Here is a 15,915-nt window from a genome sequence, read left to right as displayed (position 1 = left end):
ACTGCCTGTTGTTGCACCTCGGCATCAGGCAGCTGCATTGCAGCTAAAATAAACTGATTTTATCTGAAATATTAATTGGTAAAACGCTTCCTTTTGAGCCCTTTTGATGAAGCCCAGAATGTAATTAAGTATTTATATGTGCATGATCATTTGTCACAAGTGTCATTCCTCTTGCAGCTAATAGGTGCTGGGTGTGCTTTCACCAGCCAAACCGATTGTAAGTGCTTAATCTCAGGCATCGCTCTAAAGTCATTATATTTACCATATTCTTCTTTTCCTCACCATTTCTTATAGGTGTATATGACCCCGATCAGTCTGGCAGTGGCCTGTTTGATATCTTAAAGGGAGGAACAGAACGCTTTTTGACAAACATAAAGGATACTTCCTCCAAGGTCATCCAGTCAGTAGCTAGGTAAGAAGCCTCTCGTTATCGGGAGTATTATTGCTACATTTATTTATTTTGCACTTTTGTCATATGTCTTTCAGTTAATCTTCATCATTATGTATGTATTTTTTATTTTGGGAGTTAACATACATTTCAGTTAAACTTTTCACATTTGACATTGGTTATGTTACGGGGTCCCCTTCCAGACCTCTCCCGGACAAACACAGGCGTAGTCGGTAAGGTATTAGTGTGGATACTTTATTTGAAACGGCCTCCCCAGTGCATAAAAAGATGGTTACAAAGACATAAAACTGAGATCCGCGCTACACAGCCTGTATGTTACAACACACTCCCCTTCATATCCGGCTCGCCGTCTCTTATATCCCGTAACCCCTCCCCCTTGGCGTCACCACCAATTCTTTATTCTAACTTTAATCCCCGTCTCCCTCCCCCAGAATTTCTTTTTCATTATACACTCACAAAACATATACATTGATACAGGCTCTCAACTATTTCCCGGAAGTCTACCCGACTTCATATACACATTAACGGCCCACGTAATGAGGCCATTCTCATGACGGTCCAGACCCACGTGAACTCATTATTTAAACCCCACACCCCCATACCATCGGCTTGCGTCACCCTGCACGATTGGCGATCTAATGGTGGCGGTGCCATACTCAGCGGACTCTGCCTTGAGACGGGTCACTCCGTCACATCATCCCCTTCCCCCCGGAGGTTGGCGATGTGCGGCAACCTAGAGAGGTAATCCGCCACCACATTGAGTGTACCTGGTCTGTGCCGGATGGCGAACCTGAAAGGTTGCAGTGAGAGGTACCAGCGTGTAAGTCGGCTATTATGATCCTTCATGGACTGGATCCAGGTAAGCGCCCGATGATCAGTCTCCAACACAAACTCTCTTCCCAGTAAGTAATACCGGAGTTTCTCCAGCGCCCACTTAATCGCCAGAGCCTCCTTCTCCACCGTCGAGTAATTGGTCTCCCGCGGCAGCAGCTTGCGGCTCAGATATAGGATCGGGTGCTCCTCGCCCGGGTCCCCTTGAACCAACACGGCTCCCAGGCCACTCTTGGAGGCATCCACCTGGACCAAAAACTGCTTCTTAAAGTCCGGACTCCAGAGCACGGGGGTCGAACACAGGCAAGTTTTCAGTCCCTGGAACGCCTGTTCACATGCTGCGGTCCATATGACCGGATTTCGTTGGTTCTTCCCCAGTAATGTCGTCAGCGGCGCCGCCATTGTTGCAAACTGGGGCACAAACCTTCGGTACCAACCAACCAGTCCCAGGAAAGCCCGCACCTCCTTCTTGGTGCGAGGCCGAGGACAATTCTGGATAGCTTCCACCTTATCCAGCTGCGGTCGCACCTCTCCTCGTCCCACCTGGTAGCCCAAGTAGCGAGTCTCCTGCCGCGCCCATTCACACTTCGAGGGGTTCAGAGTCAGCCCGGCCTTATGAATTCTTCCCAAGACCTCCGACAGCTGCTGCATATGCTCCTCCCACGTGTGGCTGAAGATGACGACATCATCCAGGTAGGCGGCGCTATAACCGTCACAGCCCTGTAACAACTTGTCCATCAGCCTTTGGAAGGTAGCCGGTGCCCCATGTAGGCCAAAGGGCATCACGGTAAACTGGAAGAGCCCGGCAGGGGTCCTGAAAGCAGTGTACGGCCTCGACGTCTCCTCCAGTGGCACCTGCCAGTAGCCTTTGCACAAGTCCAAAGTGGTGATATACTGGGCAGCCCCAATCTTCTCCAGTAAATCCTCAATTCGCGGCATGGGGTACGCATCAAACTCTGAGATGGCATTTAGCTTTCGAAAGTCGATGCAGATGCGTAAAGAGCCATCCTTTTTGAAGATAATGACCACCGGGCTGCACCATTCGGAGCAGGACGGCTCGATCACTCCAAGCTCCAGTATCTTCTCCACCTCCTGTCGCAGCTTCTCCACCAAGTGTTGCGGAACCCGATAGGGCCGTTGCCGGATGGGCTGTCCCTCTTTTAGCCGGATCACGGGTTCAACCAAGGTAGTCCGACCTGGGTTAACGGAACACAGCGAAGGCGTCTCCTGCAGAATTTTCAGTAGCTCCGCAGCCTGCTGTGAGGTCAGATGAGTCAATACCGGAGACCTTGGATCCGTAGCCTGCTCAGGTTCACTCTGTCCTCCTCCTTGCACCGCCCTGGCCATCAGTGCCTCCCTCGGAGCCGGACGGGGCTGCTCCACCCATTCCTTCAGGAGGTTCACATGGTAGGTTTGTTTCGGTTTCTTTTTTCCCGGATGATGGATCTCATACGTCACTGGTCCCATTCGGCGAAGCACGATATAGGGCCCTTGCCATTTCGCCAGCAGTTTACTGTTGGAAGAAGGGAGAAGTAACAGCACCTTTTGTCCGGGCTGAAACTCACGTTGCCGGGCCTGTTGGTCATACCAGATCTTCTGGCTTCGTTGAGCATCCCGCAGATTGGCTTCGGCCTCGGCCTGGTACCGCTCCAACCGCTCTCTCATCTCCAGCACAAACTGCACCACCCCTTTCTCATTTGGAGCCACGGTCGAAGACTCCCACCCCTTTCGAACGAGATCAAGCGGCCCCTGTACCTCCCACCCATAGAGTAACTCAAAGGGGGAGAACCCCGTGGACGCCTGTGGAACCTCTCTATACGCGAACAAAAGAAAGGGTAACCACTGGTCCCAATCTTTTCCCGTGTCTGACACAAACTTCTGTAACATCCGTTTGAGAGTCTGATTAAACCTCTCCACCAACCCATCTGTCTGTGGATGGTACGGTGACGTCTTGATGGCCGAAACGCCTAACTGAGTGTGGAAGAGCTGCATTAACTTCGACGTAAAGTTAGTCCCTTGGTCGGTCAAAATCTCATCAGGTATCCCCACCCGAGAAAACAACTGTATCAGTGCGCGCAGAACATTAGGGGCTGTGATTGCTCGCAACGGAAACGCCTCTGGGAAACGGGTCGCGTAATCACACACCACCAATATGTACTGATAACCCCGACCACTTTTTACTAACGGACCCACAATGTCCATAGCTACCCTACGGAAGGGGATAGAGATGACCGGCAAGGGTTGTAGCAGAGCCCGATCCGATTTGCGCGCTGGGCAAGTTTTCTGACACACCGGGCATGCACGACAGTACTTCTGTACATCCGTATACATTGACGGCCAAAAGAAACGCGTACTAACCCGTAAATAGGTTTTTTGGCGACCCAAATGGCCTGCCCAGGGGAGGGTATGAGCTAAATGCAGAATGAGAGGTCTACAACTAGCAGGGATCACAAGCCGCTGGTGGTCCCCATCAACTGCATACAACACATTTTTCTCAACCACAAACTTCTCTTTTCCTCCCCATTTCCCTGTTCCCCCTTCAGGCACATTAGCAAACAACACTTCCAACGTCTCATCCTCCCTTTGCAACACAGAAATATTTTCAGGTACATCCCATTTCATGTTCTTATTGCCCGGTCCCTGGGACCATAGCTGCTTCTCAAAGCGGCGTTGGCGACGAGATTTTCTCGGCCCTTTCGTGCCACCCTCGCACAGACTACTGTCCAAGTCTGGCAGGGGTTGGCATCCCGCCTTCGCCTGGGCCCTAGTGACCACTGGGCCTAACACCTTCATTTGAACATTCCCCGTTTCCCTCCCTTTTGTCTCTGTGTCCCGCTCTTCTTTTTCTTGCAACAAATCCATCAGCACAGGCACATCCATCCCCAGAATAACCTCTACTGGCAAATTCTGTACCACCCCAACAGACAATAAATATGGCTGGTCATTAATAGTCACTGTTATTTCCACCTTTGGGTAGGGATGTTTGTCACCATGCACACATAACACTTCTTCTTGTCGACTATAGTCCACACAGTTCACTGGTACCAAGCTTTGCTTAATTAATGACATAAAACTACCAGTGTCCAGCAGCAGTAACCCGCTGCCCATTTACCATTACAGTTTTATAGCGTTGCCCCTCAGCTGGCTGGACCTTTGTTGGTTCCGCCTCCAGCCGAGGTGCATAGCAGGCCCCAGTGACTTTGGCCTTCCGGATGGGGCACACCGAGGCTTTATGGCCTGGCTGCTGGCAGTAATAACAAAGAAAGTCCTTACCCGCTCCTCGTAGAGTGGATACCTTGGGGGCCCCGGATGGCTCGGGGTTACTCTCCCGCTTCGGCAGACCCGCGGATTGCGGGGACGATCGCTGTGGCGTCCCAGCTGAGCGGACCGGGGCCGCTCCTCTCCGCGCATTGAAATACTGCGTCACCAACTTGGCTGCGGCCAGTCCGTCCGCGGGCTCATGCTCCCTCACCCAGGTCCTCACCTCCCCTGGAAGAACTCGAATTAGCTGCTCCAAAATAATCGCTTCTCCCATCTCGTCCTTCGTATGCTGCTCTGGTCGAAGCCAGCGCCGGTACAGTCCTTTCAGCCGGTAGTAAGTCTCGGTGGGGCTCTCCCCAGGTGGAATAATATTAGAGCGAAACCGCTGCCGATACGTCTCCGGGGAAATGTCAAATTTAACTAACAAGGCAGCTTTTAAATCCTCATAACAATGGGCTCTTTCTTCATCCATTGCGGTATAGGCCTCCAACGCCTTCCCCACTAGCAACGGAACTAGCCGACAGGCCCATTCATTCTCCGGCCATCTCCAGGTTCTGGCCACCCGCTCAAAGCGCAACAAATAGTTCTCAATATCTTCCCCCATCTGGTACGGTGGAATCTTTGGCCCCTCCGATCGCCTCCACTCTCCGCCCGTCTGGTCGAGGCTGCTTGTCGTTGCCAGGGACTGGCGAGCCGGTTCCTCCAGTAACGACGGCCGGTATTCTCGCTGCCGGGCCGGGGTAGGCAGCACCATCCTGGGGCTACTCGCTGTTACCGTGCTCGGTGTAGCCGTAGCGGCCGTAGTGCTAGCTCCCGCTAACACTTGCCCTGAGCTTTGCTGACTAGCTGAATCCGCAGGCAACAGCGCATTAGGAGAGGGAACGGTCCTCAGCCCCCTGAGTTCAGCCAGGAAATCCACCTCTCTCCTTTGCTGTCCCGCCAGGAAGTCCCTCATCATCTGAAGCAGCTCCCCATTAGGGTCCCGTGCCGCGGTCGACCCCGTGGCCACCTCGGGGCCACCCCGGACGGAAACCACCTCCTCCTCCGCTGACGACGACGACGCCGGCACCGTTTCCCAAGCCTCCTCTACTGTCCGCTCCGTCAGAACCTCAGGCTGCTGGGACCGCAGCCCTGTGCGCTTAGCGGGGAGACGCGATTTCTTCTTCCGACTAGCCATCCCACTTCTGACACCATATGTCACGGGGTCCCCTTCCAGACCTCTCCCGGACAAACACAGGCGTAGTCGGTAAGGTATTAGTGTGGATACTTTATTTGAAACGGCCTCCCCAGTGCATAAAAAGATGGTTACAAAGACATAAAACTGAGATCCGCGCTACACAGCCTGTATGTTACAACACACTCCCCTTCATATCCGGCTCGCCGTCTCTTATATCCCGTAACCCCTCCCCCTTGGCGTCACCACCAATTCTTTATTCTAACTTTAATCCCCGTCTCCCTCCCCCAGAATTTCTTTTTCATTATACACTCACAAAACATATACATTGATACAGGCTCTCAACTATTTCCCGGAAGTCTACCCGACTTCATATACACATTAACGGCCCACGTAATGAGGCCATTCTCATGACGGTCCAGACCCACGTGAACTCATTATTTAAACCCCACACCCCCATACCATCGGCTTGCGTCACCCTGCACGATTGGCGATCTAATGGTGGCGGTGCCATACTCAGCGGACTCTGCCTTGAGACGGGTCACTCCGTCACAGTTATTATAACTTAAAATAGTTCCACTACGGTATTTACTTTGGCACTGACAAATTTGAATTTCCCGTAATGAAAGGATGCACTTTTGGTCCTATAACAAATTTTTAATTCAGACATCCAGCAAATGGCAACCATTTTTAAGCAATACTGTTTCTCAGTCATGTCATCATCTGTTATCATGTTTCATCATAGTTGCAAAGGCCTAATGTGAAAGCAGTTGTCTGCGTATGTCTCATTCTCACTCATACCCTGATCCCAGATTTACCTTTAAAAGGAACATTTTGTTGTCTGCTGGTCAAAAATGTGGTTCTACACTCAGATTTCATGTGTAAGGTCCCAGGAAATGACACACCGTTCATCTGTCCTCCCTTTATTGACCATTGCTATACAAGCAAGTCACTGGATTTTCTGGGCTGCTACACTTGGCTGCACTGGCCAGTGAAAATGGTAATGATTGCTGAAGGTATAGAAAGATTAAACAGCAAAGTGTTCCTTTCATAGTCCCATTATCCGCATCTTTAAAGATTTGCCGTCTCATTTGGTTTTGCCATTGACTTTTTTTGATGATTTTGTTTTGTTTTTTTGTTTTGTTTTTGTTTGTTTTTTCTTCCTCTCTGTCTCAAACCCTCATGGTCCCACTATGTGTCCATCTCCTAGCAACCCAAGGTAAATATGGGTCAGCGGAATGCGTCAGTCCATGCGTTACTCTGTGTTCTGTAGTGTGTGCTTGATTTAGTAGGAAAGAAATGTTGCACATCTTCTGTTGCTCAGTGCCCACCATCCTAGCTTTCTGATCCTAACATCACACATTCAGTAATTCAACTGAGTGAATGCAGAGCATGATGTGAATGGACAAATTCCCATATATATTGGTGAAATAACTGGAAAATTATATCAGCGAATGACACAGTAGGGCAGACTCACTGTCCGTGAGTTTTCCAGGAAACTATTTTCTGCAAATGTAAACTCATTTTATGAGAACTTTGTTTAAAGATAACTAGAATTGGTAGCATAGCAGTGATGGCCTTCGATTAAAAGGGTAAAGTACTCATTAACTTCAATTAAATGGCCCTTAATATAGCAATCATATTTCTTGCTATAAAGTTTAAAAAATATGCATTTTTCTTTTCTGTCTGAGGGAAACAACAACAACCTTTTGATTTTTGCTTGTTATTTTTGTCAAATCAAGTGTGATAGCTCATTTAGTTCAATTGATTTCTTACTTTTAGATAACTTTTATCTTATAACTCCACTAACATATCCATAAAAAAATTCACATGTTAAAAATAATTTAATTTTTACATATCTGTATAAAACTGATGTCATGGACTTAACATTAAGCAGTAATTAAACAAACAATATAGAGCTTAAATGACTTGTTAAGCCTGAGCCTTCGTCTCTGATTCTTCAAACCATGTGACAACACTTAACTATGGACTTGCTGAGTAACTATGTCTGGAACTGAAGATAATGAATCCATACAAAAGTAGGCCAAAAGAAGCATCCAGCTTGAAATATTCCATTTACTGAAATGTAATGAAGAAATGACAGTTACAAGGAAGGTAAAGAAAACCATCCAATACAACTGCATATTTGCTGGAGAACAAATGCAAAGTCACATGACTGCAGGAAGCTGTCGTTTTGACACTGGAGTTTTGGTGTAGCTTGACTCAGCTGTGCTTTTATGATCTACATGGAGAATCCCATGATATCCAGTATTACTTTTAATTTAACTTCAGCTCAAAAATCAAAAAGGCTATTTAATTTACATTTGACTGTTTTCATCTGTTTCACCTTTTTATTACATTTCTCTTTTCAAACCCGTTTTATCTGCTATCTGAATCATCACATTTAATTAAGTTGTCATTCAGTTGCATGTTTTGCTATTGCTTTTGTTTTTTGGCTGTCTTTTTCCTTTTAGGGTTTACCTTAACTCAGAATGTCCATATTGTTTTAATTAAAGTAGCTTCGGCATGGGTTGCAAATGTATAATTGCAATCGCAACTTTATATGTAGGCTGTGGTATACAAGTATGAGTGACTGTTTGACTGAATGTTGGAAGTTTTATTATGGTTCCACTACTTACCTAATATCATTTTCACTTATATGTCTTAATTTGCATCATCTATTTATCCTAATACTGATTAATACAGATGAATTTAATCATCATAGATGGGCTAAGCAAAGAAACTGAGCTATGGTTTGTTTGTCTGTCCTAAACTGTGCAGTAGAAATCAGGCTGTGTTCTTTTACCTGTTGTCATTGTTCCAGTATGATTGCATGCGCAGTAAGATCCAATGAAACCTAACTACATAAGTTTTTACTGCCAGTATTACTTAATACTCACTATTTGTAGTAATGAAAGTTGCCGTAATGAATGCTGACAACAAGCATCTGCCAAATGCTTGTGCTATAATAAAGACTCAGCGGAAGGATAAACTGGGGACTGTCTTAATCGATTTTGCATAATTATTGAGGCAATATTCATCAAAACTGTTTAAAACTTTGTACTGAATGGCTGCTCTGGCAGAGATTAATATTTTCAGTTAATAATATTTCAACATCTGAGATTCAAAACCAGAGTTGAAAAGTTTTTGTCCAGCTTGCATCCGTTGGATTTTTTTTTCCAGTCTCCCAGACATTAATCACCAGTTTAATTTCCTCTATTTTCTTAAATGTATCATTTATGCTTCTAACTTTGTTTACATACTGCTTTTATAACGGCACTTGTCATTTCTGTTACAGCTATGCCAAAGGGGACCTGGATATTTCTTACATCACCTCCAGAATTGCAGGTAGGTAAAGTGCCCGAACACTTTAGCATTCAGTGACTATTATTTGATTGTCAAGTAATTTAATATTACAGAACAAGCATAGCATCACTGGTTACCCGATTCATACATGCCTGTAATGAACGTGTGTGTGTGCGCGTGCAGTCATGTCTTTCCCAGCAGAAGGGGTGGAGTCTGCGATAAAGAACAACATTGAGGATGTCCGTCTGTTCCTCGATTCACGTCATGCTGGCCACTACGCTGTGTACAACCTCTCCAAACGATCATACAGGCCTTCTCGATTCCACAACAGGGTATGCACTTTGTGATACAAGGTTGTGTTGGTGTGGGAAATAACTTAAACCAAGGCTAAATTATAGCTTTGTGTTATACTTTGTTTACTCTCAATGATCACAGGTATAGTAGTGTTTCTCTGTGCTTTTGTCATGCATAAGCTTATTATTGCCACAACAGTAGCTATTGTTGAAGCATGTGTCCTTGTTGCGTCACTATTTCAGTAATTTGTATTATTTGTGCACGCGCAGGTTTCAGAGTGTAATTGGCAGCTGCGTCGTGCCCCTAACCTCCGCAGTCTCTACAGCGTATGTAAGAACATGCATCTATGGCTCAAACAGGACCAGAGGAACATCTGTGTGGTACACTGTCTGGTAAGTAAGTCAGTCCTTTGAGCCTGCGCTTGTAGAGAGGAGTACATGGTGTCAAATTGAATGGAGTGTCACCTGTCATAAATTTAATGTGTACCCTTTCTGTGTGCAGGATGGCAGAGCAGCATCAGCAGTGGCAGTTTGCTCCTTCCTGTGTTTTTGCCGCCTTTTCACCACTGCTGAGGCAGCAGTCTACATGTTCTCAATGAAACGCTGTCCACCAGGCATAGCACCTTCACACAAGAGGTATTGAAAAATATTCAAGTTAAAATGTGTAGAAAAGAGGACTGGTGTGTGTTGGTCATCCTTAGTAGGTCATGTATCAAATACTACATGATCTCAATTTTGCAGGTATATAGAGTATATGTGTGACATGATGGCAGAGGAGCCCATCATCCCTCACAGCAAGCCTGTAGTTATTCGCTCCATCATCATGACACCAGTGCCACTGTTCAACAAGCAGCGTAATGGGTGCCGGCCATTCTGCGAAGTCTACGTTGGGGACGAGAGGGTGCTCACCACATCACAGGAGTATGACAGGATGCAGTAAGTTTTTTTTTTTTTTTGGTTTGTACAAGGATGGCCTGACAAGTTTCCCTTTATTTTAACAATCTAACATGTATATTACTCTTTTCCTCTCACAATCTCATGTTTCAGGGATTTTAAGATGGAAGATGGGAAAGCGGAGATTCCTCTCAATGTTACCGTTCAAGGAGACGTGCTGGTGGTGATCTATCATGCAAGATCTACGCTGGGAGGACGTCTGCAGGCAAAGGTATAAATACAGACACCCTTGCTTAAAGCCTCGAGGTGGCAATGAATATGAAGAAATGCACTTTTCAGAGCATTTATAATTGTCTTTCAGATGGCGTCCATGAAAATGTTCCAGATCCAGTTCCACACAGGCTTTGTACCAAGAAATGCAACGACTGTCAAGTTTGCCAAGTACGTATGTTGTCTTGATCCATAACATACTGCTGCAGGTTATATTTTCTTATTATTTATTAACAGCTGAATGTGGTCTTCATTGTTAAACTTTTACAGCTGCACTGCTTGTAACAAGTAATTTAAACTATACTTTCTTCATTATTTCTTTTTTATCTGCTTGTTGTTTTTCAGGTATGATTTGGATGCCTGTGACATCCAGGAGAAGTACCCAGACTTGTTCCAGGTCAACTTGGACATTGAGGTTGAACCCAGGGACAGGCCCAGCACCAAGACTCCTCCATGGGAGGGCTTTCAAACCAAAGGCCTCAACCCCAAGATCCTTTTCTCCTCTCGTGATGAGCAGCAAGAGATCCTCAGCAAATTTGGTACATGGCTTTACTTGGCCTGAATGTTAGTTTAGTAGTGGAGAAGCATTGGTAAAAAGTGTTGTCATCTGTTTATTTTATTTGTATATTAGATGTTTTACTTCTTACGTGGCTTTAAGGTGCTTTTAAGTTCTTCTAAGTTTGCTTCTACAGATGAAATAAACTTGGATCCTTTATCACTGCAGGTAAGCCCGAGTTGCCTCGTCAGCCAGGTTCTTCAGCGTTTTATGACTCAGAGTCGGCCCAGCCAGCTCAAACCCCAGACAGCTCCAGTGCAACAGAACCAGAGTCTCCGATGAGCAATGATACTAATTCCAGCAACTTTTTCCAGACCCTAGACTGGGAAGGTAATGTACTGTCATATTCTGTTCTGTTAATCTGTAATGTGTAATTCTATTAATCCGTGTAGCATTTTCTTACAAACCTTTCTCTCTGGAAAATCTCACTGACTAGCTTCCTGTGATTATAGATGTACGTAGCGCTCAGGATGCCTCAGACAGTCAAGAAGGAGGATATATGAATGACCAGGAGGATCTGAGTGATCAGTCAGAAGGAGAGTCCTATTCTTACTCTGCCACCAGTGGAGAGCCAATGTCACGTGACCACAGCGAGCCGCTGTTTGATTCTGACTTTCAGGTGCAGAAAATCTTTGGCTGGCTTGTATTATTTTATCAATAAACTATTACCCCGTTTATCACACTGTTAATTACTACCAAAATTCTTTATTTCTTGCATCCATGCATTTCTTTATTTTCTTGGTTTCCTTGTCTCCTCTCAGACGGCTTCTCCTGCAACACAGGAGGCTCCTCCTGAAGACACAGCTGACCTCTTGGGGTTGAACTGTGACCCTCAACCTCCAACCATGTCCTCAACTTCGTCCTCTGCTCCACAACACGGAGATCAGGGAGGAATGAAAGCTGCTTCTAGCAACAGCGACCTCCTCAATGACTTATTTGCACCTCCTGCTGGTCAGACTGGAGCAGTGCAGGAAGACTTGTTCTTCAGTGGGCCAGCCAGTGGAGCCACACCAGACCAAAAACGTAAAAGCTGAGGCTTCACACATGCTTACTGCATTATTCTGAGATTTCTTGGGTTGCACTTAATAAATATTTCCTGTCACTTTGCCTGTGTTGCAGCCATGGGGGATCTTTTTGATCCGTTTGGGATGGGGTCGGGTTCTGGTGTTGGCTCCAGCGTTGGTTCATCTCGACAAGCCTCTGGACCAGACCTGTTTGGAGACTTGTTGGGTTCTGATAGTTCAGCAACCAGTGGATTTGGTTCAGCTCACAGCAACGCCACTCCTGCTTCCAACACCAGCCTCTTCAACCTCAGTAAGTACATCAGTTCCTTGACGTCCAGCTGGATTTCATATTCTTTCTTCTGGTAACATTTTGTATTTACACTGGAAAGAGTCCATTGTTGACACTTAGGATGTTTGTGTTATTACAGATAAGCTTGTAAATGATACCCCTAAAATGACATCATCAGCCAGCCAACCAGACCTGCTGGGTGGGTGGGACAGCTGGGCAAAAGGAACCACTGCTGGAATGAGCACCACTGCCAGTAAACCAAGTTATACCAACACAGGTAGGAGAAACCTTTCTTACAGATCTTTTGGTGACTGAAAAATTTTGAGATTTAAAGCCAAAATCAAAATTGAAACCAGATAAAAGTGTTGACTTGTATATTTTGATCATTTTAGCTTCTGGTATGCCATCCATGTCAAAGGCCAAGTCTCAGACCTTTGATCCTTTTGCTGACCTAGGAAACCTGAGCTCCAACTTGCCAGGTAGGAGCTCAGGTAAGCTGAGGAGTTATTTCCATAAAAGAGGAAGACTGTCAATCTTATAAGCCTTTACATTTATCTCATCTCCATCTTTTTCCTATAGGTTCCTCCAGCAGTAATCTTTCTGGGCCATCCTTCAGCACAAAGGGTCCTTCTTCCTCTTCTTCCTCTGCTAAGCCTCAAGCTCAGCCATGGCAGTCTGCAAGACCCACCTCAGCCCAGAACAAACCTTGGATATCTGGATCTGGCCCCAAAGGGTCTTCAGCTTCTCAGCCTGCAGGAACCCAGTCCTCTAAACCCAACTACAACCTTAACTTCTCCAGTGTGATCGGTGGGAGAGAAGAGAGAGGAGTTCGTGGGCCTGGATTTGGTAAGAGAGACATGATTACAATACTAGTTATCTATTTTGAACAAAACAATAGCGGTGATATTACAAAGTTAAATTAAGTTTTTATAATTTAGAAAATTAAAAATGAGTAGAAAACCGATTGATTCAGTTAGTTTGTCCAGAATTTTGCCTTGCACTGTATGTAATTAGCAGTAAGCAGGGGAGACCATCAGCAGCTTAAAACAGAGGTTGGAAACTAAAAAGATGGAATTTGGAATATTTATGTTCATTACTTTGCTGATTTTCAGTTATTATTTTATATTTCCCTGGTCTTCTCATAAAAGGCTTCTCATTTTATGACTAACCCTAATAAATGCCCATAAAATTTCCATATCATAAATAATTTCGTTTTATCTGTGCTGCTGACACTCAGGGCCCAAGCCAAAGGTAAAGGAGGATGATTTCGGGGATCTGCTCTCAACTCAGGGTTTTGCTTCTAAACCTGACAAGAAGGGACCAAGGACCATTGCTGAAATGAGGAGACAGGAGATCACAAAAGACATGGATCCTCTCAAATTACAGGTAGGTAGCAAACTGAACACATATGTGAAGTCACTTTTATTTATATGCCACATTTAAAAACAGAAGTGCATTAAGATATAAATAAAATCTAAAACTCACATAACCATGACTGCAACCATAAGAGTTAAAAGGTAAATGTGCTAAAAACATGGTTACAGTAAAAAGGAAAGCAAAAATTAGAAGTGAATAAATGCATTTACAAAAACATTCAAATATAATAGAATTAAATTATTAAAAAATAAATGAATGCATAAAATTGGAAACAGTAACCAACTAATTAAGCTTTTATAACATCAACAAAAATGATAGAGACTTGTCTAAAGGCAGCAAAAAATTGGCAGATCTTTAGAAATGGCTTGAAATTTTCAGCTGTTAAATATGATTTATTATGTTTCATCTGTTTCATGTCTGCAGACAACAATGAAAGTCACTTTTTAGGCAGTAGTGGTGGGCTAACAGGAGATGATGGGAGGATGAGCTAAGAGACTTGTGGCAGAATATGTGAAGGGCATGTTGGACACTTACAAACACACAGTGTGTGGCCCTGGAGAAAAATCTAATCCTTGTGAAAAGAGTCACCATTGTCCACTGACACAAAAAGCCAGCCAAGGATGACGACCAAGAATCTCGGTTTCATAGAAAAAAAGAGTCAAGCAATGATAATGTCAAAAACAACCAGATTTTCCAGTGTTTGCAATGTCATCCCATCTATATGCAATATCTGTTTATGAACTGCAAACAGCAGTGCACTACTTTTCTCCAAATCATCATTCAACATGCCTGGGCACCCAGTGAAAATTGTCCCCTTACTGGTGACTTTTCCATCTTTAGCCTGTGCTAATAATGCGGTGTGTACTGTGAGCAATCAACTGATTTCTTGGAAACGTGGTAGAGTTGTCTTTTGTTTTTTTTATTACAAAATCTGTTTGCATTGTTATTAAAAAAGAGTGATTCAAAGAATGGTCAGAATTGGACATCTCTGAGTTAATGAACATTTTGGGCTTGGCCACGTTTTTGCATACTGCGTCACACATGTAGCAGGTGATTTTACTAAACAACAATAAGATTGGGTACAGCTAGGATGCCTTTTGGCAGGTTAAACTCTGCTTTCATCAGCTCACTCATACAGTAGCCTCCAAGTAGTAAAGATTTGTTTTGTTATCATGCTGTAGATCTTGGACTGGATCGAAGGGAAGGAGCGAAACATCCGAGCACTGCTGTCAACTCTACACACAGTGTTGTGGGAGGGTGAAACGCGCTGGAAGCCTGTGGGCATGGCAGACCTGGTGTCAGCTGACCAGGTGAAGAAATACTACAGGAAGGCTGTGCTGGTTGTCCATCCTGATAAGGTACAGTATCAAATACTGTGAAAGTGCTTTAAAACTTAAAAAAAGGTGCAGCTCCTCTGTTTGTGAAACAACAGGAAATGAGATGAATCTCGAGTATGAGTTTACGGTCTTCTTTCAGTATGAATGCTCTTGTTTTTCTGTTTTTAATTCAGTATTAAACTCCAAACCTTTGAATTCTCTTCAGGCAACGGGCCAGCCTTACGAACAGTATGCGAAGATGATCTTTATGGAACTGAACGACGCCTGGTCAGAGTTTGAGAACCAGGGATCCAAAGCACTCTTCTAAAATCCTGGCCTGGATTCCAGCTAGACCAGACCAGACCGGACCAGGCCGGACTGGATTTGGCCTAACAAAACAGGAGACTGGGCCAGATTGGACAGGACTGAGCCCACATTGGGCCTTAGGGGCAAAAAGCCTCTGAGAGGTGTCCTCTCTTCCATTCCCTCCCCCCTCCTTTACTTTCTTCTGTTTCTTCGATCAAAAAAAAAGACCTTTTGCCTCATGTCTGGCTGTAATGAAAGTTTCCTTGCTGGTCTATAAACAGCCAGTTAAATAAACATTGTGATCGGTCTTAAACTCACTGCCTACCTGCATGACTGCCTGAGTGGTGCTGCAAACATCAGGAGGAAGGATTAAACAACAATCACTGAGAAGACAAAGTGGGAACAAAATCAGATAATACAAGGACTAAAATTATCAAGACGACTATCATGATAGTGATATTCAGATAAAACACCCCAACACTAATACATTAGCTGTAGCTGAATAGTTAATTCATTTGTGCTCGACACTTGTGCAAACAACCGGTCCTTAGCTGAGTGGCAAACCTGAACTGAGTGTGGCTGTAAAATAGCTAGCATGTCAGCCAACATGAACGTTTGCAAAATGTTGT

The 15,915-nt window shown here is 44.9% G+C and overlaps 1 protein-coding gene across 2 annotated transcripts in view; it reads left to right on the top strand.

Annotated features, from left to right (window-relative positions):
• The window catches only part of gak (cyclin G associated kinase), a 30,102-nt gene extending 14,503 nt beyond the window's left edge, over positions 1-15,599 (top strand). The window contains exons 11-29 of one of the 2 annotated variants that reach the window (XM_080895003.1): positions 295-412; positions 8,974-9,023; positions 9,165-9,313; positions 9,545-9,667; positions 9,777-9,910; positions 10,016-10,210; positions 10,322-10,439; positions 10,530-10,609; positions 10,784-10,977; positions 11,163-11,324; positions 11,447-11,613; positions 11,756-12,017; positions 12,114-12,308; positions 12,427-12,564; positions 12,680-12,766; positions 12,867-13,133; positions 13,525-13,673; positions 14,846-15,022; positions 15,207-15,599. In XM_080895003.1, coding sequence (XP_080751129.1) covers positions 295-412; positions 8,974-9,023; positions 9,165-9,313; positions 9,545-9,667; positions 9,777-9,910; positions 10,016-10,210; positions 10,322-10,439; positions 10,530-10,609; positions 10,784-10,977; positions 11,163-11,324; positions 11,447-11,613; positions 11,756-12,017; positions 12,114-12,308; positions 12,427-12,564; positions 12,680-12,766; positions 12,867-13,133; positions 13,525-13,673; positions 14,846-15,022; positions 15,207-15,308 — 2,867 coding nt within the window. In that variant the 3' untranslated portion in view covers positions 15,309-15,599. Of the gene's footprint in view, positions 1-294; positions 413-8,973; positions 9,024-9,164; positions 9,314-9,544; positions 9,668-9,776; positions 9,911-10,015; positions 10,211-10,321; positions 10,440-10,529; positions 10,610-10,783; positions 10,978-11,162; positions 11,325-11,446; positions 11,614-11,755; positions 12,018-12,113; positions 12,309-12,426; positions 12,565-12,679; positions 12,779-12,866; positions 13,134-13,524; positions 13,674-14,845; positions 15,023-15,206 lie in introns of both variants that reach the window. The other variant, XM_080895002.1, reaches the window with a different exon arrangement.
• Positions 15,600-15,915: the final 316 nt, after the last annotated feature.

The sequence above is a fragment of the Rhamphochromis sp. 'chilingali' genome (genome assembly GCF_963969265.1).
Source record: "Rhamphochromis sp. 'chilingali' genome assembly, chromosome: 10".
Taxonomy (NCBI): Eukaryota; Metazoa; Chordata; class Actinopteri; order Cichliformes; family Cichlidae; genus Rhamphochromis; species Rhamphochromis sp. 'chilingali'.
Note: the sequence above shows the minus strand (reverse complement) of the source record. Positions and strands in the feature narration are given on the sequence as shown.